General features: G+C 35.0%; 2 protein-coding genes across 2 annotated transcripts in view; one reads left to right on the top strand and one right to left on the bottom strand.

Moving 5' to 3' along the window:
- The window catches only part of LOC111055390 (metabotropic glutamate receptor 2), a gene marked incomplete in the record, with an annotated part of 483,092 nt that overhangs the window by 113,689 nt on the left and 341,892 nt on the right, over positions 1-27,511 (top strand).
- LOC111047277 lies at positions 12,712-18,346 on the bottom strand. Its single transcript, XM_039427651.1, has 2 exons — positions 18,209-18,346; positions 12,712-15,828 (listed from the first exon to the last, which is right to left on the bottom strand). The coding sequence occupies exons 1-2, from the start codon at positions 18,258-18,260 to the stop codon at positions 14,612-14,614; spliced, it is 1,269 nt and encodes a 422-aa protein (XP_039283585.1). The 5' UTR covers positions 18,261-18,346; the 3' UTR covers positions 12,712-14,611.

Below are 27,511 nucleotides of genomic sequence, written 5' to 3'. Positions count from 1 at the left end.
AGCGAGCAATTTATGTATATCTGTTTATATTTTCATATATGGTTATCTGGCTATTTATGTTCAACGGATCTCGAAAACGGCTCTATCGATTTTCACGAAATTCGAAACATAGTAGGTTTGTGATATAAAAATTCGATTGCACTAGATCTCATCCCTGGGGAAACTCGCAGAAGGACATGGAGAGGATGATAATTATTCCTCCTTGGAAAAACAGATGATAATTTCGTCGTCTGTCGACAACAGAACATACAAGTGCCTGTGTGGGAAAGAGACAGAATTATGTTCAGCTGATGAATCAATCAGCTTATCTCACGAGAAATATTATTTAGTTTAATCGACCTGATCAAAATAATCTGATTTGTTGACATCACATGGTATCATCATTGGACATCATTATACATTGGATTATATCAGAATTTTCAAAATTAATCATCATGTTACAGTTTCAAGTGCTTAGTGAGTGTTATTGTGATATTCAATCTGGTTCGTAAACAATCCGAATTTGAACTTTTCTGTTTTCAAATGTTTGTACTGAGAATTGTACCAAAATTTGAAAGTGTAAGGAACATAACCTACTTTCCGAACTATAAAGTACTCGTATAAATCAAAATTCGGGGAAGATACAGTTTTGGGCTGTGCCTGTTGGTCCTTCTCCAATCATTTTAAAGATTGTATTCTGTGTATTAATAAATAAACATAAACTATGCTTCTATGCTTTTGTACTCCAGAGCAAAGCTCGGTGCCCCGATCTTGAATGTAATATATCCAAATTGAGTGGTGGTGCATGTTAGCGTCCACTTATTGAGAACGATTATTCAATGAAGTTGAAGGATATCTACACTCAATTTCATGCATAGTATTTCAAAAATAGATTCATGTTGAGATAGGGTCGACATAAATATTATAAGATCATGACAATTGTGAATCAGATGGAATTAAATAGAGAATGCATTTATTCAAATGCTAATTAAGATATAATTATTATTTAACGAAAATCCTGAATAAATGCTGTAAATCACCCCGAAGACTTCTGCTACTGCAGACATTGACAACAGCTAGATGGAATTCGATGAGAACTACTATCCAAAAATTATTTGCCAGCCCGGAAATCGAACCCGGTATCTCCAAATTGCTAGTCAGGAATGCTTACCCTTACACCAAACTGACAATCTCTGGATAGCATAAATGCATTCTCTATTTAATTCCATCTGTAAACTGGTTGGCCGCTATGGCTTCGTATAAAATGAGCGCTGCTGTCCAGAGATTGTCAGTTTGGTGTAAGGGTAAGCATTCCTGACTAGCAATTGGGACATTTGGGTCATTTCAAATACATATAGTAAAAATTTTGGTTCTGCATTAGAAAAATCAATGGTACTTTCATCATGCTTTATTCAAGGAAAGGTGAATGATTTGATTATGGAATCATTCCTAATCAATATTTTTTTCTTGATTTCAACATTATAACAATGAAAGTCATATAATAAAATTCTCAAGATTAGTAAAATGGATTCTCAAAAATGTGATACATAGAACCAGATTTTGGTGACTAACTTATTTATTATATTCATAACTGATACATATTTACATAATATAAAAACGTGAAATTGAAACTGAAAATAAGGTTCTAAATATCATAAATTTCCTACTTTTTTAAAACTATATTTTGGTTACTAACTTATTTATTATGTTCATATCTAACTGATACATACTTACATAATATGAAACAAACTAAAAACTGGAAATTGGGGTTTATCATATTATAAATTTACTACTTTACTACATCTACTTACATCTACTACTTTATCATATTTACTATTTTTGTAGAACAAGTTGTTCCTTGTAGCCTATTGGATTTTTTTATTTTATCTATGGTTATCATTGAAGCACATTCTGTTTGGGACTGAGCAAAGACGTACTCCACATTTTGTGCAATACACCTTGGTGTACCCAGTCTTACACAGCTTCCTTGTTCTGCAAAATACCCATGTTCATACCCAATATTTCTTCCAGTGTCTGGAGAAAAAGGGAATTATGAAGCTAGGTTACACTATGTAGCAGAGCTACATGTAGCTCAGCTATAAAGCTCTGCTACAAGTTCAAAGAGTGACTTTGGAGATATGCTATATAGCAGTTGAGCCTATTTTCTCAGCTATATAGCAGAAAATGAGCTATCCAAAATTTACAAAATTATCCAATATCTTCTCTCTCTTCTCTGTGATGAAAGCATCACAGTAGCTTTGCCGAAAGCAGTGGCTGCTGCAAGAACTACATTCTTTGGCATCTGGTTGGGATAACTAAGCAGTGAGTAGTGGTTTATTCCAAACTATATGTAGCTCTGCTACATGAAATTTGCATAGATCTCCTTATAGCAGAGCTATATGTAGCTCAAATTTCATATAGCTCCCCAGCTACATATAGTGTACACTACTATAATGTAATGTATAATGTACTATAGTGTACAACTACATATAGTGTAAACGTAGCTTTAGGCTATTTGCTTTCATACCAATGAGTCCTGTAATACAGGACTGCTGACTCAGGTATGATTTAGATTGCACAGGTAAAACAGACTTTTGAAAAAAATTGGAGAGAATCTTACCTGTACATTCTCTTGTAGAGGATTAGTAATAATATTACTGTCCGGTATCTTGATTTCTAAAAAACTATTCAACTCATCTTCAGGAAGATTCATGAGTTTGTCTAAATCTTCATTATCCAAGATTTTGTACATTATAACGAAAAACAATCATCCACAATAATTCAATAAACAATAACTCCACGAACGCGTTTGAAAACTGAGAGAAACACAATAACATAACCTCAAAGTCTCCTCACATGTGACTCTCTAACGGCCCAATGTTGTTCTAAAACAACAGACATAAAATTTTGAATATAAATGATATTTTTGTTCAAGTTTCTATTCCTATGACTGATATTTCATCATGAAATATAAACAATTATATGGATATTTTTTATTCTTATTTTCAGTTCTTTAGAATTTTATAAAAAATTATAAAAACCGAAGAAAACTGTCACATTGAAGTGTTGGTACAATTGGATATGACAGCTGCTTTTTCAGAAATTAGACTGCATTTGAGTGCTCTCTAGTGGTATAATACTAAACTAGACTAATGTAGCTTTCAAACAAGGCCAGTAGATGGCAGATTCATTCAATCACTGATCCAATAGACATCATAGAAAGTCATGTTGTTCAGGAACAACAGTGGGATAGAAAGGGTTAACAGCTAGATGGAAATTCGATGAGAACTAGTGTCCAAAAATTATTTGCCAGCCCAGAATCGAACCCGGTACCTCCCAATTGCTAGTCAGGAATAGTCATAGCATAAATGCATTCTCTATTTAATTCCATCTGTAAACTGGTTGGCCGCTATGGCATCGTATAAAATGAGCGCTGCTATCCAGAGATTGTTAGTTTGGTGTAAGAGTAAGCATTCCTGACTAGCAATCGGGAGGTACCGGGTTCGATTCCCGGCTGGCAAATAGTTTTTGGATAGTAGTTCTCATCGAATTTCCATCGAGCTGTTAACCCTGTTGTCAATGTCTGCAGTAGCAGAAGTCTTCGGAGTGATTTACAGCATTTATTTAGGATAATTATCGTTAAATAATAATTAAAATATTATTATATAACAAAATGATATGTTAGAAAAGAGAAATGTCTGATATCGTAAAGGGACAACGTGATGAGGAGTGAAATTAGTGGGAAGAGCTGGTAGTCATGAACAATCACGAACCACTAGATTGAAACGATTGAAAATCATGATTGATATTTCTTGTAGAATTATGAAAATTTTCTAAATGCTAGAAGATTTGAAACTGAACTTGTGCTATTATAATAGATTTTGATAATAATAATAATATCGAGTCACCTGGCTGGCTCAGGTCTGGTGTCAGAGTTTTCAGGTCGCAACTGATCAATTTCAGGGTCTCTGACATGACCTAACGACTGCTTTTTAGGCAGTCGGGACCGACGGCTTAACGTGATAGATTTTGATGAGGGGTGAAATATGAAATTCAGATTCATGAATGATTTGAATAATGGAAATTTCTGATCATTTGAAGAATATCTGTTTAAAAATGAGTCGAACTGGGAAAATATGTTTGACAAAATTTAATTTCAACGACTCTCTTTTCCCTTCTTTATCATCATCAACGTATCCTCCTCCTTCTCTCCTTACAATCATCTTCAAGCTTCCCCCACCACATTTCATACTGCTCCCAACCACTATTTTAACCAGATCACTCCCGTGTTAACGGATGGGCACGTTAAACGGTCGGTCCCGGCTGAAGTATGACAGTCGTAAGGCCCATTGACGGCTTAAATTATATATTCAGGCGGTGGGACCTTCCCGCAAGGGACTCCCCACCAACAAAAGCCATACGAACTTTTTTTCACAACCACTATTCTTAGCCCATTGGCTTTATTTGCTTAGCATAATACAAACTCTGATAATACCATCCTATAAAAGGTAATAAATGCCTATAACAGCCTTTAGGCGCAGAGATATGTAGGCTTTATCATCGAAAAGAGATTTCATTGAGAACCGGCTTATGGGCCAACTTGAATACTAAACCTGCGGGGCTGAATGGGATACGACCCCACTAAAAGTTTTGCTGGATCAGCGTTTTGTGCCACGCAATTTCATTCAAACTTTGAAAGTTGGGGCTGTAAATACGGCACTACATAACAAAGGTTACAGATGTCTCTCTCATCATTGTTCTTTGTATTCGTCTCATTCTCACCCACTCTCTTTCTCCATCACTCTCTCTCTCACCAGGGTTGTGTGGCAGGGAGGATCTGGAGTCCCAACTCCGCCCTACTACTTATATTGATGCTATGTAATTTTTTTTCAATTTATTTATTAAAAATGAATATTTTGTGTTGGCCTGATTGGGTGGTAGAGGGAACCAAATGGTTTCAACCCTGCCAGGAGAAAAATAAAACAATCAAACAATTTCCCTCTCACTCCTTCTCTTTCTCTCTCTCTCTGTTTACCCCTCTCTCACTCTCTCTCTAACTACCTCCTTCTACCAGTACTCCCCCTCACTCACTCACTCTCTCTCACTCTCTCTCTCTCTCGCTCTCTCTCTCTTTCTCTTCACCACTTATATGTCTCCTCCAATTTCTAGATGATAATTTCCACCAGAAATCGACATTTGTAACGCGCATTGTTAGCGAGGCTAACTTTTGTTAGTGACACTTTGAGAGTTGCGTTAATGTGCGCTGACATTCGGCTCATGCTAACTTCCATGATATGCATTTGCTCCGTTTTATAGTCCGCGATTCCTGGAAGGACAAGCCGTGGTTTCAGGTTTTACGTCTACAGTAATTACAAAACTCTGCCGACTGGATAGGCTGGAGACATAAAGGTATGATGCAAAACTCTCTCTCAACTCTGGAGAAGTTCTCTTACAATCCTTCTTTTCCTTCGTCACTCAATGTTTCTCTCCATTGATCTCCTTTTCTTCTCTCTCACGCACAATCTCTTACTGGCTACCTTCAACTCTAACACTGTTACATACTCTCTCAAGATACATACTCTTTTCATACTGTATCTCATGATATATAATCTGTTATATACTCTCTCTCATGATACATACTCTGTTACATACTTTCTCTCTATCCTGATACATACTCTCTCTCATGATACAAACTCTGTTACATACTCTCTCTTAAGATACATACTCTCTCTCAAGATACATACTCTGTTACATACTCTCTCTCAGATACATACTCTCTCTCAAGATACATACTCTCTCTCAAGATACATACTCTCTCTCATGATATATAATCTGTTATATACTCTCTCTCAAGATACATACTCTGTTACATACGCTTTCTCTCATGATACATACTCTCTCTCAAGATACATACTCTCTCTCATGATATATAATCTGTTATATACTCTCTCTCAAGATACATACTCTGTTACATACGCTTTCTCTCATGATACATACTCTCTCTCAAGATACATACTCTCTCTCATGATACAAACTCTGTTACATACTCTCTCTTAAGATACATACTCTCTCTCAAGATACATACTCTGTTACATACGCTTTCTCTCATGATACATACTCTCTCTCAAGATACATACTCTCTCTCAAGATACATACTCTCTCTCATGATATATAATCTGTTATATACTCTCTCTCAAGATACATACTCTGTTACATACGCTTTCTCTCATGATACATACTCTCTCTCAAGATTCATACTCTCTCTCATGATATATAATCTGTTATATACTCTCTCTCAAGATACATACTCTGTTACATACGCTTTCTCTCATGATACATACTCTCTCTCAAGATACATACTCTCTCTCATGATACATACTCTGTTACATACTCTCTCTCAAGATAAATACTCTCACTCATGATACATACTCTGTTACATACTCTCTCTCAAGATACATACTCTTTTACATACTCTCTCTCATGATATATAATCTGTTATATACTCTCTCTTATGATACATACTCTGTTACATACTTTCTCTCTCTCATGATGAATACTCTTACTTATGATACATACTCTGTTACATACTCTCTCTCATGATATATAATCTGTTATATACTCTCTTATGATACATACTCTGTTACATACTTTCTCTCTCTCATGTTGAATACTCTTACTTATGATACATACTCTGTTACATACTTTCTCTCTCTCATGATGAATACTCTTACTTATGATACATATTCTGTTACATACTTTCTCTCTCTCATGATGAATACTCTTACTTATGATACATACTCTGTTACATACTCTCTCTAATGATACATACTCTGTTACATACTCTCTCTCAAGATACATACTCTGTTACATACTCTTTCTCTCATGATACATACTCAGTTACTTATACTCTCTCTTTCATGATACATACCCTGTTACAGACTCTCTCTCATGATACATACTCTCTCTCAAAATACATAATCTGTAACATACTCTCTCTCATGATACATACTCTGTTACATACCCTCTCTCTCTCTCATGATACATACTCTGTTACATACCCTCTCTCTCTCTCATGATACATACTCTCTTTCAAGATACATACTCTGTTACATACTCTCTCTCAATATATATACTCTTTCACGTACTCTCTCTCATGATATATGTTCTGTTATATACTCTCTCATGATACACACTCTGTTACATACTTTCTCTCTCTCATGATAAATACTCTCAACCATGATACATACCCTGTTACATACTCTCTCTTTCAAGATACATACTCTCTCTTTCTCATGATACATACTCTGTTACGTGAAAGAGAGTGTCGGCTTCGCCCTAACTTTGATCTTCCAGGTTTCCAATAAACTCAGCAGATGAATGAATAATTCAATCTTTCTCCCTCTCTCAATCAATTCCTCCCACTCTCTCTCACTGTTCGAGTTACTTCTATTGAACCGAGGTAGTGGTTGTTAAGATCAGTTTGATGGCATAGTTATAACAGAGTTTGAATGCCAGACAGGTCAAGTCAACCTCTCAACATTTAACAGGGGTCCACTTGTGTAAATGTCTGTCATAGACCACCTATGATTTGATTAGTTCAACTTGGAAGTTGTATTTCAACTTCCTCCTATATAATTAACCTCAGTACTCTCTATAGTTCTTAGAGGATCTCTATATAGTCATAGAGCTAACTTATGCTATCGTTCCTCTATTCTATAATTCTCTAGAGTTTTACCAAATGTTTTTGGTGTTCTATTGCAGCTCGTCCCTACATTTCTATTCAGATTGGTCTTTCTTCCTTTTGCTTTCATCCTCTCTCTGATTGTTGTAGTATTTTTCTCGTGAGATCAGCTGAGGAATAATCCACACATGCACTCGCTCACTCACTTCCATTACGGAATCGACACAAAGTTCCAGCTTTTTCCCAAGGACGAATTTATCCTTTCAATAATTATCATTTTAATGTCCTTCAGCGAGTAATCCCAGGGTTGAGACCTAAAGCAATCGAATTTTAATATCATAAACCTACTTTGTTCCAAATTTCGTGAGAATCGTTCGAGCCGTTTTCGAGAGCTGGTCACATACATATACCCTATTATACTATTAAACGAGAAACTTCTGTTTATATGTTTAGATGTTTAAATCTTTGTATTTCACCGGATCTCGAAAACAGCTCTAACAATTCTCACTAAATCCAGAACATAGTGAGTTTATAATATAAAGATTCGATTGCCCTAGGTCTCATCCCTTGGAAAACTCGCTGAAAGACATTAAAATGATAATTATTATCCATCCTTGGAAAAACAACTGATAATAATTATTATATTTCGTCGTCTGTTGATGATGGAAGTGAGTGAGCGAGTTCATGTGGTGGAACTGTGTCAAAATTATGACTCAGCTGTTGAACTTTTGTAATCATTTAATCAGGTACTTAGTGCCAGTTGCAAAAAAGCCGGGTTATTTTCAATCCTGATTAATTCCAGTAGATCCATCTTTTTGAAATGCTCTTCTCTGATTTCGTTCACGTGAAGTTAATCAGGATTGAAATTTAACCGGCTTCTATGCAACTGAGCCTTTGGGGAGGAAATTTTTGCATTCCTCTGGGAGTTAATCTCAATTTACTGTGATTAGATAGAACATTTCTGTATGAATGTTATTATAATTTCTTCTTCCGTAAAAAATTTTTTCATGTTTTTGTACTCCAGAGCGAAGCTCGGTCCCTGATATTAAACATATAAACATCTAAACATATGAACAGAAATTGCTCGTTTAATAGTATAGGATATATTATATCGATTAGCGGATCATGTGTTTATTATTATAAGAATTTTTCATTGAATTTTATTCAAATTGATTGACTGTCGATGAATTGTGTACTGGTAGAGAGTTGTTCATATTGCATTCATTATTTACTGGAGAATGACAGAATAGTTTACAATTTTTTTGAATTCAGCTTAGCTGCTTTATGTACCCTAAAATGGAAAATGGAAGGAATATGGAATTCTGTGTGATTCATTGTATATCGCATATTTCCTGGACTATCTATTGACAATCAATAACTATAAAAACATTGAATCCACCTTTGAAACACCGATTTAACCTATCTATTTTTTTAATTCAACAGTCCACTGATAGATATTACTACCAATTAATTGAGAAGAATTTGTTTTTCGGAATAATAAATGCTGCATGACTAAGCACATAGGAATTATATTATCAGTACTGAGATGTGAATGAAAATATTGATTGTCAGATAAATTCCATGATTCACCAAATAAAGTCAAGTGTGACATGAGATACATTGACGTTTTGGTGGTACGAAGTTCGCCGGGTAAGCTAGTTTGTAATAAATGAATTTATACTAACAAAATTTTCCTCTATCAACGAGATTCTGGCCCAGATCCAAATTACTTCAACTGATTTGCAATTATGCTTCCTTTACCACCTTCAGTAACTTCTTGAGAACATCATCTGTTCTCTGCTCTTGAAATAAAGGCAGCCTATCTATCAATCTCTTTGAACATTGTAAAAGAATCCGATTTGAGAATGAACATTACAATATCGGAAACTATAATGACAATAATTCATACAGTATTAGAATCCGATTGTGATAGCCATTCATCATTTCTACTATCTATATTTTACAAAAATATTAATGAAACACTACTTCTTCTACAGAGGACTACAATAGGAACGAATTGGGAAACTCGATAATGGATGGATCTCATTGTACTATTATATAATATGTGCTATATATATCACATCGCTAGCAAGATACACCACAGAAACAATTGATGTATATGTTTAAATTAATTATTATTCATAAGGCTCTTTGTTGCGAATCGATTGTTATCCAATTCCATTGTTCCAATTGGACTGATATGCAGTTATTATGTAAATTTCATATTCTAACTACCCTTGCTAGGCATCATACTGGAGAGTATATTCTATTTATAGCTGCTTGATATACAATGACTCCATCCTCCATTATCGAGAGTATCGGGTATTATAGTGAATTGACGGGATGATAATGCATAATTGAGTATCATCACTTGTGTTGAGGTAGTTGACCAAGCGAAGTGAGGTCCAAGATTCAAGTCGACGGTTTTTCATTTTGTCTTTATTTATGTTCCGCATTTACAGCGAAACGCAGCAATAGATTTTCATGAAATTTGAAAGGTATGTTCCTTTTTGAATTTCGCGTCGACGTATACATAAGGTTTTATAAATTTTGCATTCCAAGGATAATGCAAAAGAAAAGGAGTCACCTTCTAACGCCAATATTGCAGTGAAAATCAGACTATGGAATATAATTTATATAATATATTATTATTTATCATAAATCTGCTGTCGAGTGGATTATTAATTGCATGCGTCATAGTACGCAATTGATATCTCAATGTAACTTGATAAAAAATCAGGTGTTGTGTGGACTATTAATTGCATGCCTCATCGAATGCAATTTTCATGCACTATTGATTCTATGCAATAACGCATGCAATTAATAACTGAAATAACATTGTATTGTCTCTTGACCTTTCTCTTCTTTGAACTCGGGCTGTCCTGTTGCCAGTATGTCTTAAAGGAGATTAGCTTTTGATATTAGCATTTTTGATACACCAACCCCAACAGTCATTAGCCGTTCTCACACCGATATCTTGCCGACACAACATTCAGACAGTATTTACTCTAATGGACAGTATAAGAGTAGGCTGTGGTTTACAACTGCGTGCGGTCTTCTGTTCATAGAACTACTAGTTTTATTATTTACTATGTATTTTTTTAAAAAATTTGGCATTTCATGGATTATAATGGAAGGAAAAGGAATTTCCTCTTTACTCCGATATCACTATATATACAGAATGGGTGAAAAGACTAGTCCGAGAACGGCTTAATATCTCATACACAAAGGTGAGTGTGATTGTGTATTTTACTCAAATTGGAAATACTACTTTACTTTGCCTTTAAAATCTGGTTCACCATGTTGAATCAGCCATATTGGATAGAACTTCATTTTTTTAAATAGGAAGGTGGTCATGCGATACATGACTTCGATACGGAATTTCGAGAAAAATTAATGGTGAAAGCCGCATATCGATATCTCAAACCGTTTCGATGATATTCAAATTATTAATCAATACTATTCAAAGCAGAAAGGAAGGAATTGAATGAATAAGACTTTGATATTGTCAATACCACTTTTATTTATTCGAAAATCAATTCATAATTCAGTACCAGGTTTCATGGTAAAACCTACCACATCTTCAGCTGAACTAATAAGTTTGTTGTTGTTGAATACCAGTTTCTACTTTCCTTGCCCTATGACCATAGGTAAGGAAAGTATTGCTTTCCAAAAAAAAATTAAGTTAATTTCAAGTTTTCTATACGTTTCAAGGTCCCCTGAGTCCAAAAACATGATCTTTGGGTGTTGGTCTGTGTGTGTATGTGTGTGTGTGTGTGTATGTGTGTGTGTGTGTGTATGTGTGTGTGTATGTGTGTATGTCTGTGAACATAACTCCATTCCTAATCAACCGATTGACTTTAAAATTTTAAACTTAAGGTCCTTATACCATAAGTATCCGACAATAAGAAATTCAATTCAAGATGCCGGAAAAAATGACGGATAATTACTAAAAAACAATGTTTTTCACGCTTTTCTCGAAAACGACTCTAACGATTTTCTTCAAATTTATACCATGGATAGCTATTTATAAGCCCTATCAACTGACATGAGTCTCATTTCTGGGAAAATTCCAGGAGCCCCGTAATATTCTTGAGAAAAATGGCGAATAATGACTGAAAAACCATGTTTTCACGGTTTTCTCGAAAACGACTTCAACGATTTTCTTCAAATTTATAACATAGATAGCTATTCATAAGCCCTATCAACTGACATGAGTCTAATTTTTGGGAAAATTGCAGGAGCTCCTTAATATTCTTGAGAAAAGTTTCAGAAAAACACGGTTTTCTCGAAAACGGCTTCAACGATTTTCTTCAAATTCATACCATAGATAGCTATCCATAAGTCCTATCAACTGACATGAGTCTCATTTTTGGGAAAATCACAGGAGCTCCGTAATATTCTTGAGAAAAATGGCAGATAATTACTAAAAAACATGTTTTTCACGATTTTCTCAAAAATTACTTGACCGATTTTTTTCAAATTCATACCCTGTATAGTTATTTATCAGCTCTATCAACTGGCATGAGTCTTTATCCTGGGAAACTAATGGCGGAGTCCACCCCATCCTTGAGAAATGGACTTTGTAACCTCCTTCTAGTGCATGAGGTAGGTAGGTAGAGCAGTTTATAAAAAGAACACAGTCATAGTCTAGATATTTCATCTGTAGAATAGCTGTTTTGACGACTGTTGAAAAAATCATCGAATTTCACAATTTACACAAAGGAAAAAGTACTCTGAAAACAATAATATATACAAATATTCGGTAGTCTGATCGTAGTTGCAAATATTTTGCCGCCAATCGTCATTATGTTATTCCCCTAAATTATTCTCGTCTAAGAATGAGGCTTACAGTTCAATGAGCAAGGAAAGTTGTGTGAGTGTACCACACCAGATTTTTGAAATTGTAAATACCAGTTTGCTGGTACTGAATTATGAATTAATTTTCGAATAAATAAAAGTGGTATTGAAAATATCAAAGTCTTATTTATCCAATTATGGAGAAATACCAGAACATCTCATACCATACAATCAAATTATTAGAAAGGAAAGAAAAAGTCCGAGAATGGCTTATATCTCATACACAAAGGTAATTTGACCGTGGGTGTAATTGGGAACTCCACTCGAATTGAAAATACTACTTTACTATGACTTTAGAAATCTGATCCGCCATCTTGGATCTATTTGTAGATATGGCTGAATTTATCACAGTAATGTGTGTCATACGGGGTTTGAATGAACAGCTGACATTTCTCCGTTCAAATAGAGTATCTGCATACGGGCCTCAAATTAGCAGACCATTAGTAACCCGTGATTTGCGAGGGTTCAATATTATGAAATTGACAAACTGAAAACTTGACATACTGAAATCTTAAAGAATTTGGAATAGGCCTATAACCATCCTCGTTAAATTGAGAATCAATATGCAAAATTTCAAGTTAATCAGTCCAGTAGTTCAGACATGATTATGCGTCATTCGTAAATGTCTCATCCCGTACGTGTGTATCAGCCAATTCCCTCCTCTATCATTAGGGACAAGTTCTGTACTCTCATGCAAAAAAGCTCACTGCTGATACTGATTGACAAGTGGATGTTGTATTTTTTCTTCATGTCTACTTTCAATACTGGTAGTTCTGTTAACAGTAGACCTCACGCAGTTAAAAACCACAGCCTCCTCTTATACTGTCCATCAGAGTAATTCCTGTATGTATGTCGTGTCGGCGAGATATCGCTGTAAAAACGGCTAATGACTGTTGGGGTTGTTGTATCAAAAATGCTAACACCAAAAGCTAATCTCCTTCAAATACTGGCAACAGGACAGCCCGAGTTCAAAGAAGAGAAAGGTCAAGAGACAATACTATGTTATTTTATTTATTAATTGCATGCGTTATTGCATGCATTCAATAGTTCATTCAATAGTGCATAAAAATTGCATTCAATGAGGCATGCAATTGATATTCCACACAGCAGCTGATTTTTCACCAAGTTACGTTTAAATATTGCGACATTGCATGCAATTTATAATCTACTCGACAGCTGATTTATGATGAATAATTCTATAGTCTGATTTTTACTCTAATATTGGCGTATGGAGAAGGCTCATTTTCCTTTTATAGGGATAATATCCCTGAAATGCAAAATTTGCAAAAACCTTGTATATATGTCGACGGGCAATTTAAAAAAGAACATAACTGTCAAATTCCATGAAAATCCATTGCTGAGTTTCGCCGTGAGTGCGGAACATATAACACATTTAAACATAAGGAGAAATGCAAAACCGTCGACTTGAATCTTAGACCTCACTTGGCTCGGTCAATAAATGAAAATATAAATCTCATATTTCACTTGAAAATGGCTTTCGTTTCGGAAACATGATGTTACAAAATAGAATGCAAAAGGTTACTGGGATTTATATTTTTATCCAAGTAGATGGTGATATGAGAAACTTTGTTGATAAAATGTAGTTAGTCCTTTTACAATTTGAAAAGGAGATGGGACATGAATGTGAGAGATATGAGTTGGAAATATGAAAAATATCAATAGATGATTCATAGACTTTCACTGTGTATTTGTGTGGAATTGAAATACAGTGTAGAGAATAGGAAAATAGAATAGGAATAGAATAGAAAAATCTATTATAAAATAGAATAGAAAAATATAGTGTAGAGAATAGAATAAACTTTGGAAGCTTTTCAAAAGTACAACATGAAGGAACTCCTGTAATAACGGAATTCAGTTGAAATACAATGTGAAAAGGAAATGAGACTCAAAAATATGAAACAATATGAGTAAGAATAACATAATAGAAGTACGAAGATTAAATTGAAGCAGAACACACAACATTAAGTTATTGAATTACTTTCGAAATGGAATTTTCTAGAGTAAGGCGGAGTAACGCTCAAATTGGTCAACCAGAGAACGAAAAAGTAAACATTTTAGCCACTCATGAGATCAGTCTGTGAGTCCCAAATTCTCCATTACCGATTTGATGAATTCCCGATTTTTCCAAACGTCTATGGAAGTGAAAAGTGATAGACTATTATCACTGTTATTGTACGAATCAATAAGAATGCCTCTCAAATACCACCGAACTGAATTATCTTCAAAGTCAATAATCGAGGAAGCACTTCCCGCACCTATGTTGACGGCTTCAACTTTTCTATGATCAAAAGAATATGAACAAATTCGTTCATCTGCTCTATTCGAACAAGATGGATCCAGTCTGGTAACAAGTGTCTCCTTTGAAGTGAATCCTGTGTCAACATACTCCGTCAAAATTGGAAAAATCAATAAATATTCTGGGTCTGCATTGTAGTGAATCCTTGTGATACACGCACTGCCCACTGTATCGCTGTATTGCAAAGGTACCTTCGTCCTCAACATTGCTATCGAATTATCAGCATTGAAAAATACCTGTTCAACTTCATGGATACCTCGTGAGGACTTAGCAGTTCCAAAATGTTTGAAATAGCTACCGACTGCAACCTTCAAAGATTTGGGATCAGAAAGCGGATGCAAACAAACACCAGCTGTGATTATCAGGCGATGCTCAATGATTGTTCCTGCGCATTTCTGAGTCCAGTTACCATTCGTCAGCCTGTAGATCACCACATGCCATGGATTACGGAGCAGTGCTGCTTCGGAGGAATTGATTCCTTGAGGTATATTGTCAGTAACAAGACCACACTGTTCTCTGCAGGGCTCCCACTTCTCCCATTCACCATCCAAGCAGACTTTGCTGCCTCCGTTTGGATTGTACCTCCAATGTGAACAGTGTATGGTGAGTTGTGTGTTCATTGGCACTGGATCGACACAGCTCACATGTTCGCCCGCTTGTGTCATACAAGAGTAATTCGTTGAAGTCGTATTAAAAACTGGATCACAAACTATGTCCACGCAGCCGTGGTCATTGGGATACCACGCACCGTCAAAACAAACTAATAGATCGGAGGCTCTGCTTCGTTTTGTCTTTGAGTCGAAACATACGACTTTCACCGCATGTTCTCCATTACCTTCCAGTTTGTCTATTTTTGGAAGAAATCTTCTTCCTCCATCGAGCGGCACATAGTAATGGTCTCTTGAATCTGGAAATTCACACGGCTTCCAAGGAATAGACTTGAGATTCTCTGAGCAACCTTTGATTACTTCTGAACAGATCATTTCTGCATCTGTGAACAAAACAATATATTCTCTTTAAAAATTGTGTCTGAGAAATTTCCTTCTTAGGCTCAACTCACACCTACGCGAGTCAGGTCGAGAGCATGTGTTTCCAAATGGTGACACTCAGACCAGTCGACTAGTCTCCGCGACTATCACCATATTTGAAAACAAATGCTTTCGACTGAAGTCGAGTCTCTTCTCGACTTGAGTCGCGTAATGTTTATATATCTGTATGTGACCGGATCTCGAAAATGGCTCTAAAGATTCTCACGAAATTTTGAGGTTTATGATATGAAAATTCGATTGCACTAGGTCTCAACCCTGGGATAACTCGCTGAATGACATTAAAAGGATAAATACGTCCTTGGAAAAACAGCTGGAATGTTTGTCGTCTGTCGATACCGTTATGGAAGAAAGTGAACGAGTACATGTGTGGGATCATCCAGCTGATTTCACGAGAAGGATAATTCAGCAAGAAAAACCACTTATTTTCGTTAATTATTTATCTTTTTTTTTGAAAACATGCTCACTTCAGAGAGTCCAAAATAGTAAATAGATGCTGTTAGTGTAGGATAGTACATAGTATATCAACAAAAATATTGTATCAAACATAGTATATCATTCCAAATCGATTTCATAGTATATCTATTTGTAATTGATGATGCATTTGCTCTTTGTGTGAATAAATTTTATTTTGGTGAGTGATAGTAGCTTAACCTAGATTTTGATTTGGACTGTAGTATAAATTTGAAAAGAAACAGTTTTGGGCATAAGCGTGTAGTTTTTCCTCATATAACTGTAAAAATAATTGTACGACTGAGAAAATGAATAAATAAAATATAAACTATAAATTCAATCTTTCGTTACAAATTTACTATGCTTTTACACTCCAGAGCAAATCTCGGTCTCCCGATATTTGAATATTCAATAGAATATATAATTCTAGAGTGATATATGTACGAGTGATAAAGTTGTGTAAGGATAATTTATTAATACTCAACATGAGTATTCAACATTGTTGAGTATTCAACTCAACATTGAGTTCACATTCCATTATTGTGATTTTTAGTTTAAATTATTTGAAAAAATTCTAGATTGCTTTTCAAACAATTAAACATGATCATTACAGTTCTGTTCCTGCAACGAATTCAGTAAAATCTCTATAATTTGTAGTCGACGTGACCAGGGGTTTACTACGAATCATGGAGGGTACGAATTGAGGGAAAAGGGTGAGAGGTGGATTTGAGTGAGAGGAGGAGGAAGAATAGGTTAATCATGGGGGTCAAATATCCACTGAGCAAAGAGCAATCATGATATATTATAGATAGAAATATTTTTCAAAACATCAAAACGTGAATCTTAATAAATTTGAATGAATGAAATGAATGGATGAATTAGGGCCTATTGTGAGTAAATTGGAACAAAAATGGAAATTAAACACAATAATAAGCTTCAAATAAAACATTTTTCAAAATTTAGATAAAATATGTCGGAATTCAATCAACTTTTTCCTAAGGTTCTCATTTATTCCTAAATTATGTTTCAATTTTGATTGAACGAGCCGTAGCGAGTTCTTACTTTTGACTTACTGTAGGCCAAAGTTGTAGTCCGTCTGTTTGTATGTTCTACAACAACTTAGAAGAAAATTATCAATCAGCTTCAAATTTTGAACACGCATTCTCCAAACCTTTTTTACAGGTCAAGTTCGTTGGACAGCAAAATTGACTCATTCCTTCCGCCCAGGATTTAAAAATAACATTGAAAGTGGATAAGAAAAAAAAATGTTGTGATTTATCATCAAGTCAGCTGAACAATTCATTGCTTGCAATTACTACAGTTTTTCATTCATTCATTCATAACATCGGCTGAGGCATGGCTTACTTTAGATAATCTATAGTAGGCTGTGGCTGAGACTATTTGGGAGCTATCACACAAACCAATGTACTTAGAATACGGATATTCTAGGAATTTTAATAAAGACAGTACTTCATGCACTGACACGATTTCAGCTGGTTAATATACGGTACTGACATCTTTTAAAGATTATCTTCCGGCTGATGTCTCCAGAACAAGATGGCTGACACCAGATAAGTATAACCAGATAAGTATAAGATAAACAGTTTATGGAACGCCTGAGAAACCGGGCTTGAATTGTAGTGGCTTTTCAAGACACCTACCTTCTACTTGAGATGATTTCAAATTATAGAGGTCCGAATCAAAGAAGATCTATATTGTATAATGAATGCGCGCGCATAGAGCTAGATCCAATCTTGGATCAATTTGAACTTGGTGAGCTGCTCGCCTGGGCATGAGGGCTTCATTTTAATAAAATTCCTTGTTATATTAGAAAATATTTCTCGTATTCTTAAAACTAATTATGAAACTTACTTGTAAATATTAATAAAAGAATTGTTAGACCGTTGTTAAGTTCAGCAAACATCTTCAACGAGACACAAGGAGGAAACTCTCGACTCTGATGGGTTTATTGCAAAAATCAGGAATATTTAAATTGTAGAAGAGAATCACGAACATCGTTTGTTATCATCTAAAACCACAAATTATCCTTTGATGTAAGAAAGTAATACTTCCTGAAATGTTGTTCTATATTTACAACTGAAACCACACATATCCTTTGACGTGAGAACTCAATATTCCTGCTTTCTTGCTTCATTTAAAAGGAAATCTGAGAATACATGTAATGATAAAAAGAAAACTACAATCACCATCCTTTGTTTATTGGTATGTCGTTCTGTAGTGAGGTCCACGTTATAAAGGCGGTAGAGAAAGATAGGAGAACAATGTTGCCGATCCTCTGTCTTGTCAATGCCTTCTATAGAAGGTGGTTGATACAGGTTTATTGATGTAACTCATTCAACAAAACGGAAAGCACTATCTCTTTCTTTCTTTGCTCTGTTGCCAGATCGTCTTTCAACAATGTAAAATTTATTATTAATTGACTAATAATATCCTATATTATAAAACGAACAACTTCTGTTTATATGTTTAGATGATTTGATGTTTGGATGTTGATTATGTTTGTATTTCACCGGATCTCGAAAGCGGCTCTAACGATTCTCACGAAATTCAGAACATAGTAGGTTTATAATATAAAGATTCGATTTCACTAGGTCTCATCCCTGAGAAAACTCGTTGAAGGACTTCAAATGGATAATTATTATTCATCCTTGGAAAAACAGCTGATAATAATTATTTCGTCGTCTGTTGGTGATGTAAGTGAGTGGGACAGTATCAAAATTATGACTCAGCTGTTGAACTTTTGTAATCATTCGATCAGGTACTTAGTGCCGGTTGCAAAAAAGCCGGATTTTCAATCCTGATTAAGTCCAGTAGATCCATCTTTTTGAAAATGGTCTTCTCTGATTTGGTTCACGTGAAGTTAATCAGGATTAAAATTTAACCGGCTTTTGTGCAACTGGGGCTTTGAGAGGGAAATTTTTACGAACAATTTCGATCAAATCCAATTCAATATGGCGACTAAAATGGCGAAAATGTTGTAAAAACAAGGTTTTTTTGCGATTTTCTCGAAATCAGCTCCAACGATTTCGATTAAATTCAAACCTAGATTAGTCATTGATAAGCTCTATCAACTACCACAAGTCCCATATCTGTAAAAATTTCAAGAGCTCCGCCCCATCAATGAAAAGTTTGATTTTAGATTCCCAATAATTATCAGGCTTCAAATACAATTTAAAGAAAAAATAGAGTGGGAAATATTGAGCATGAAAATCTCTACAAGTAATGTTCAGTAGCATTTTCACCTAAAATTGAAAATAAGCTCGAAATTTGAGAAAATGTGATTATCCAATTGCAAACTGTTGGCAACTGTTGATTCTATTAAATGATTCACTATGAAGAGATAGCAGACCTCGTATGTCTCCAGTGTTATTGTCATGTCACCAGCTGGCTCAGATCTTTGTTTATAAGTCGACTTGAGATGCGCGTGAACACTAGCGTTAGGTGATCAAGTCTCATAACGGCAAGGAAAGTTGTGTGAGTGCGCCGCACCAGATTTTTTGAACTGTCATATAACTTGTTTAAATGAGAAAAAAACACAATAATAGAATAGTCAAACACAATATTCTGATTAGTTTTGTAAAATCATTGGGAACAAGTTTATTTTAATTTTTTCAAATTGATTAAATTCTCAAAAATTCATTACCTTTCCAAAAGGTTTTGTATTAAAATAGATGCAGCCTATCTAATTTTATAAAACCAAAATATGTAAAAATTCATATTCAATTCTCACAGAAATTTCTTCATTTCAATAAAATAAATCTGACTCTCAATAAAATTTTTTTCCTTTCAAATTCCGAAAAAACATTTAGTTGATAATATTTTAAAAAACCAACTGAAAGTAAAGTTCAAAAATGATAATAATAATAAATAATAATGTCTCTGGTCGAGGGTACAACACTACCAGAGGAGTTTATTAAAATTATAGACACGATTACAAAAGGCATATAAACTACAATTATCTACAAAGTATTAATACATTTGGTTGATTATTTGCTGATCTAAGAAAATGTGACCCCCACTATATATGAATATGTGTCGGGATGCCACTAAGTTCGCTATTGTTGAAGATTTGATTCCAAAAGTAAAAAATTATAATAATAAAGATACATCTTGCGAGTCATCGCACCCAATGTACTGTTTGGTACCCAGAAAAAAGGCCCTAGAATATTGTTAGGGAGTTTTGAAACACTCTGTATAATATCACTGTAACAATAAAATATATGAAATGATCAACATGTAGCCGATTATTACTATATACACATCTTGAGAGACATAATGGCCCATATGAATAAATCCAGAGCAAATGCTCATGAGCAAAAGGTAGAAGCAAAAGCATTTGCTCATTTTTATATGAATAAGCTTTACCTTATACTCTTAGCTTATGCTCCTGAACTGTGGAGCAAATGCTCACGTATTTTAAAGATTTTTCATCAGCTGATTCGCTTTTGTAGCCTTAATTTGTTTTTATAGCTCACGAAAGCGCTAAATATGCAAGTAAGATGCACTGCTTGTGTTTGCGTCGTCTGCTCTGTTTTCTATTTATGAATAGAGTTTTAGGTTAGTTGAGTTTAGAATTTTGAAATAATAGCGTGGAAAAATGTCATCTCTATAATAATCTTTAGCATATTCTCACAATATCAATAGCCTTCTTATAATCGTCTACACTCTCATCTTCTTAAATGCCTATTCCTATTTTGTGATGGCTATCTTTATATCAGATAGCTATTTTTTGTATTTATTCTCTTGTAGGAATAATGGTGATATATATCATGGTTGAATCTAAAAAGAGTTCTATAGTTCTCAACTATTGGTTGTGATCGTATCTGGTATAGTTCCCTCTTCCTCATACGAATTAGTTGAGCCATTTTACTATGAGCAAAAGGTGATAAGCTGCTCTAGACTGGACTCACCTTTTTTGAAGCATTTGCTTCAAAAGTTGAGCAAATGCTCTAGTTTATTCATACAATTTTTAGCAAAAGCCTTCACTTTTGAGCAAATGCTCGAACTATTTTTTTGATGAGCATGAGCAAAAGCTTTTGCTCACGTTTATTCATAGAAAATTAAGCTAATGCTCCATATTTTAGAAGTATAAGCAAATGCTCAACTTCATTCATATGGGCCACTATACGTGAGTACTTTCCATGGTATGAAGAAGAAGATACTGTTCGAGGGAACCTGTTCACCTGTATATCAGGTATACAAGTATATCTGTGTACATTTCAAGTGGGGAATCTCTATATATGTGACAAAGACTGTTTACAGCGTTGCATGAAAGTTGCTTTGATGTGTCAACCTCGGTAAAAGGCTGGAAATTTGAAGCTCAGTAATATTGTATTGCTCTCACACTTTATGAACTGCACAGCACACAGATGGCAACATCAAAAGAGGCTGCTAAAACAGGAAGCCTCGTTTCTGGGATATTACGGGGAGATGGAAATAGATTTGATTACAGTATGGGGAGGGATTTGAGAAAGTGGTTTGAAATTTCTTGTTCCGTCTTGAGAGATACAAGGCTGAATCATTGACCGAGCGAAGTGCGGTCTAGGATTCAAGTCGACGGCTTTGCATTTCTCTTTATGTTCATATGTTAATATTTATGTTTAAATATTGATATTTCCATGTTTCATGATCATCATCAACCATGATTCCTAGCAAATGCATTTCAATTGTGATTCATTATACCACAGATTGAATAAGTAATATTTACTTCCTTTATGATTGTACCGAATGTCTTGCAAACTTTTCGTGAGTAATAAAATAACATTATCTTGTCTTTTTATTCACAGGTGAGTTGGCAGTATTGCTGTTGATTCACACAATAGTAGTCATTGAAAGGTTAGTAAATTAGTATAGGTTATTGAATAAGTGAATTGGTATAGTAAAGGTTAGTATCCTAGCCATTTCAAATATCTAACAGCTTGAACAATAAAACGCTCTAACAAAGCCATTGAAAACTCCAACAATAACAGTTTCACTAGGACAATTCAATAAACATGTTCATGAGTGATTTCTATTGAATTTATGAGCAAATACCACATGAATAGAATAGAATAGTATTTTACGTTGGAAATGGTTATTATTTCATTAGATAATTGACCGAGCGAAGTGAGGTCTAAGATTCAAGTCGACGGTTTGACATTTCTCTTAATCTTTAAATGTTTGAATGTTCAAATGTATAAATGTTTATATGTCCCGCATTCACGGCGAAACGCGGTAATAGATTTTCATGAAATTTGACAGGTATGTTCCTTTTTTAATTGCGCGTCGACGTATATACAAGGTTTCTGGAAAATTTGCTTTTTAAAGATAATATAGGAGGAAAAGGATCCTCCTTCATACGCCAATATTAGGGTGAAAATCAGACTATAGAATAGTATTCATCATAAATCAGCTGTCGAGTGGATGACGCTTGAATTTTAATATCCCAATGTAACTGAGTAAAAAATCAGCTGTTGTGTGGATTATTAACTGCATGCAGTGAGGCATGAAATTGCTAACTCGAAGTTGCATGGAAATTTTCTCCCGAATTTTCTCTACTTTCAACTCGGGAAACTTTCGATGATAATAGCATAGCTGTTCACATCAAATTATTAGCATTGTCGATACAACCCAAACAGCCATTAGTCGTATATACACCTATATCCCGCCGACACGACAGGACAGGACAGAATTTACTCTGATGGACGGTATTAGAGACTGTGGTTTATAACTACGCGAGGTCTACTGTCCACTACTAGTAGATATTAGTAGTTCTGTGAACAGTAGACCTCGCGCAGTTATAAGTCACAGCCTCCTCTTATACTGTCCATCAGAGTACATCCTGTCTGTATGTCGTGTCGGCGAGATATCGGGTGGAAAACGGCTAATGGCTGTTGGGGTTGATGTATCAAAAATTCTTACATCGAAAGCTTATCTCCTTCTACTGGCAACAGATCAGCCCGAGTTGAAAGCAGAGAATGGTCGAGAGAAAACACTACCTTCGTAAACAAAGCCGGAGTGCATTCGTGTGGCGTCAGCACAGGTAGGGTTCATAGGCCTACATCAATAAAAATCTATTCATTTTAGATTATCTATATCAGCTAGTGTTTTTATTCGTGTAGGAGCCCTATCTGTGCTGACGTCAAACAAATGCACTATGGCTTTGTTTACGAAGGTAGATGGGAAATAATATTTTACTTTCAATTATTATCAATTGCATGCGTCATTGCATGCAATAAATAGTCCACACGATAGCTGATTTTTCACAAAGTTACATTGAGATATGTTAATTGTATGCGTCATTGCATGCAATTAATAGTCCACACGGCAGCTGAGTTTTCACCAAGTTACGTTGAGATATGCTGATTGCATGCGCCATTGCATGCAATTAATAGTCCACACGGCAGCTGAGTTTTTACCAAGTTACAGTGAGATATGCTGATCGCATGCGCCATCGCATGCAATTTACTGATTTATGATGAATAATTCTATTGTCTGATTTTGGCTGTGATATTGGCGTTCGAAAGAGACTCCTTTTCATTTTGTATTATCCTTTAAATGCAAAATTCCACAAAACCTTATATAAACGTTAACGCGAAATTCAAAGATTGAACATGCCTGTTATATTTCATGAGAGTCTATTGTCGCGTTTCACCGTAAATGCGGAGCATATAAACATGAAGAGAAATGCTAAACCGTCGACTTGAATCTTGGACCTCACTTCGCTCGGTCAAAACAATATTTATTTATTCATTTATACAATAAAAAAATCATTAAAATGATGGGGAGAAAGTGTGCTTTCAATCTCCCAAATTGAGATAAGGTTACAGATAGTCCGAAAATGATTGTTTTTAGTTGTTCAATTCACAAAATTTACAGTCTATTGTTATTTTCACAAAATAGATTTTCAAATTTAGATACTTCAAAACCAAACATAGAAGAAATTAGTATTTTACACCAACAGGTAACCCGTGCTCCGCAAGGGTCCATTTTGAAACTTGACAAACTGAATGGACGTAATGAAAACTGGACGTAATGAAATCTTGAAGGATTGAAAATGTGCCTTTAAAACCATCCTCAGTTAATTAATGAATATCGGGGCACCGAGCTTCGCTCTATTGATAACAGAACTAAACTATTGATAAACAGAATAAAATACTCTAAAATGATTGGGGAAGGACTAACAGGCACAGCCGAAAACTGTTGCTTTCTCCGAATTTTGATTCATACACTATAAATAGTCCAGAAAGTAGGTTATGTTCCATACACTTGAATTCAGGTTCAATTTTCAGTCCAAACATTTAAAAACAAACAAGTCCTAATTTGAATTATTTACAAACCAAATTGAATAACAAATAACACTCACTAATCACTTATGATTGTCAAATAATGATTAACTTTGCAAATTATGATATACTCTAGTTAAGACTGATTATTATGTCATGTCAACAAATTAGATTATTTTGATCAAGTCGATTGAAATTCCTAGATAATATTTCTCACTAATTGATTACATAGCTGAAAATAATTCTGTCTCTCTCCCACACACGCATCTCCTGTTTCGACAGACGACGAAATTATCATATGTTTCTCCAAGGATGAATAATTGTTATCCTTTTAATGTCGTTCAGCAAGTTTTACCAGGGATGAGACCTAGTGCAATCGAATTTTCATATCATGTTCCAAATTTCGTAGAAATCGTTAGAGCCGTTCTTGAGATCCGTTGAACATAAATAACCAGATATAAAAATATAAACAGACACTTATTGACATGTGCTACCTACTTTTAAATTAATAAAACAAAATAATATCCTATGGCACCCTTCATTTTTGAAAAAACTTTAAAATAGTTGAAGAACTAGTTTCGGTGATATTACACCATCGTCAGGTTATAAAAAATAAACTTTATATTTAAAATATTTTAATAACCTATATTTTTTAAAAATAAAGTGTGCTTTAAGATTTTATTTTGTTTTATTAAATATAAACAGATATGCAGAAATAGCTTGCTCAATATATTAGGATCTATATGCAAAAAGTTAATCAGTCCAGTAGTTCAGACGTGATGATTTGTGTCAAATATAATTTCCTGATCCCGTACTATACGTGTATAAGCCAGTTCTTTCATTTATTATAGTAAAGATGTGGCCAAAATCCCATCATAGCCTATCAAAAGCCTACCTAGGTGGCCTTCTGAAGTCAACCATCCATAACAGCACGCTTATAGCAGAAATTGCAAAGATATTTTCGCCACACTGCACAGAAAGCAGCTGTTTTCCAGTCCCTACGTAGATCTGAAAGACCATGTTTGCAGACGACTGTCGTCTGACGTCGGAAAAGGCTTTCTTTCCGGCCTAGACCGGAAAACGTACTCTTTCCAGCCGCTTGGAAGTCCGTAGTTAATAAGTCATCCGCTAGATCAGGCGAGTGTCCACTTTCTTCATCAAAGTCGTCATGATTTCAGTTCGAATTTCGAATCAAACTAGTTCAGCATTCGCTTCGCAACCATTTTTATTCAATTATTTATTGTTGATTAGCGCATTCTAAATTTTCAAAAATGCTTGAAGATGACGACGCCCGTGATATTCCAAGTGAAATTTGAAAAGAATCTGAAATCCTGACTGCAAATCTTCTACCACTAAAATCAAGAGATAGGTACGATAACAAGTATTCTTTATTTTGTATTCTTTATTTTGTATTCTTTATTTTGTATTCTTTATTTATTTGTCAGCAATACCTGTAGTTTGGCGAAAAATATCGTTCGCACCACGGGCAAAAATGTTTTTCCGGCTCTCAAGTCCGCCTACGGCCTCGGACTTGAAAACCGATCTCGAGCCGGAAAAATCTCATTTTCTGCTCTATATGCGAAATATACTATTATTCGCATTTAGGGATGTCAATCCCGGGACTGATTTCCAATCCCGGTATTTCGGGATTATCCAATATCAATCCCGGGATCCCGGGACTGATCCCGGGATTTGCAAAAATCAGTTTAATGCATTTTTAACCAATTGTTCCTCCTCAATTAAATGTTCAGTAACAGTGTGTGGAGATGAAAAAGGGCCCATTAAAGAGGAAGAGGCTATTATTAAAATGAAAAAAAAAAATACTTGGGAATAATATTAAAAATTCTATTTCTATAAATGTTTTCAAGATTAGGAGTACCTAACTGTTTTTTTCTCAAGTACTACCTTGAATTTGCTGTATCCTAGATGATAGTGAGAACTGAGGAAAGCAAGATAACTCATCAGAGTCTTTTTTAAGTAGAACAAAAACATTTCTATGCTACATCAGGACGGGATAGAGCACACACTTTTAATCACGTCAAATACTGTAAAGTGAATTAATATAACTTGAATTAACAATATTAATAATAAAATAGGATACTTTTTGTAAGACTGTAACGCCATACTGACCAAACAACGCGAAAGCTGAACCACTACACTACTAAATGAAATTTCGTAGAGCCAACTATAATATTTACTTCAACTAGATATTCTACTTATGATAGAGAAAGAGAAGAGGAGAGAAATAATTAGACAGAGAGTGCTTTTTTATTTCTGATTTCTGAAGGCTTTTCAAAGTTCGGAATGCATTTCAAGGAAATGCCATCAGCACTATTGCAAATATTGCGCCGGCTAGGCTGGTAATTGGTGGGCTGTGTAAACAGAATCGAGTGCAGAGACATAACAACCATTCTGCCAATTATGCGATTAAAGAGTACAGTATACAATCAATATTATGTATTTATGCAACTGTATGCTGTGCCTGTAGAATGAATTAGTCAAACACTTTACACTTAGAACAATAAATTAGTTATAAAAACTCATACTCATCACCGTAAATGAATTCAATATTGAATTACAATCCCGAAAATCCCGGGATTGACGCTGAAAAATCCCGGGATTGTTAGGTATCAAAAATAGACCAGGATCCCGGGATTCGGGATCCCGGGATCCCGGGATTGACATCCCTATTCGCATTGCAGCTTTGTCTATGGGAAAAGGTAATCGAATATTGAAGGTATTTTCATTTGCGTCCCAAACCATCTTCCTGTCAAACTCACTACAGTTTATTAGCGCAGTATGCAAGGATTCCAACACCAATTCACTAGAAGCTGTCAGAATTGGTTGGGTGGGGAGCTTCCAGTTTATTCATAAGGAATGCTGACAGTAT

This window comes from Nilaparvata lugens, chromosome 5, assembly GCF_014356525.2.
Source record: "Nilaparvata lugens isolate BPH chromosome 5, ASM1435652v1, whole genome shotgun sequence".
Lineage (NCBI taxonomy): Eukaryota > Metazoa > Arthropoda > Insecta > Hemiptera > Delphacidae > Nilaparvata > Nilaparvata lugens.
Note: the sequence above shows the minus strand (reverse complement) of the source record. Positions and strands in the feature narration are given on the sequence as shown.

Bases quoted from the DNA above. Each gene is read 5' to 3' on its own strand.
- LOC111047277 (XM_039427651.1), bottom strand. From the start codon at position 18,260: ATGTTTGCTGAACTTAACAACGGTCTAACAATTCTTTTATTAATATTT. The intron at 15,829-18,208 runs GTAAGTTTCATA...TTTTGTTCACAG, and splicing joins TCTTTTATTAATATTTACAA to ATGCAGAAATGATCTGTTCA.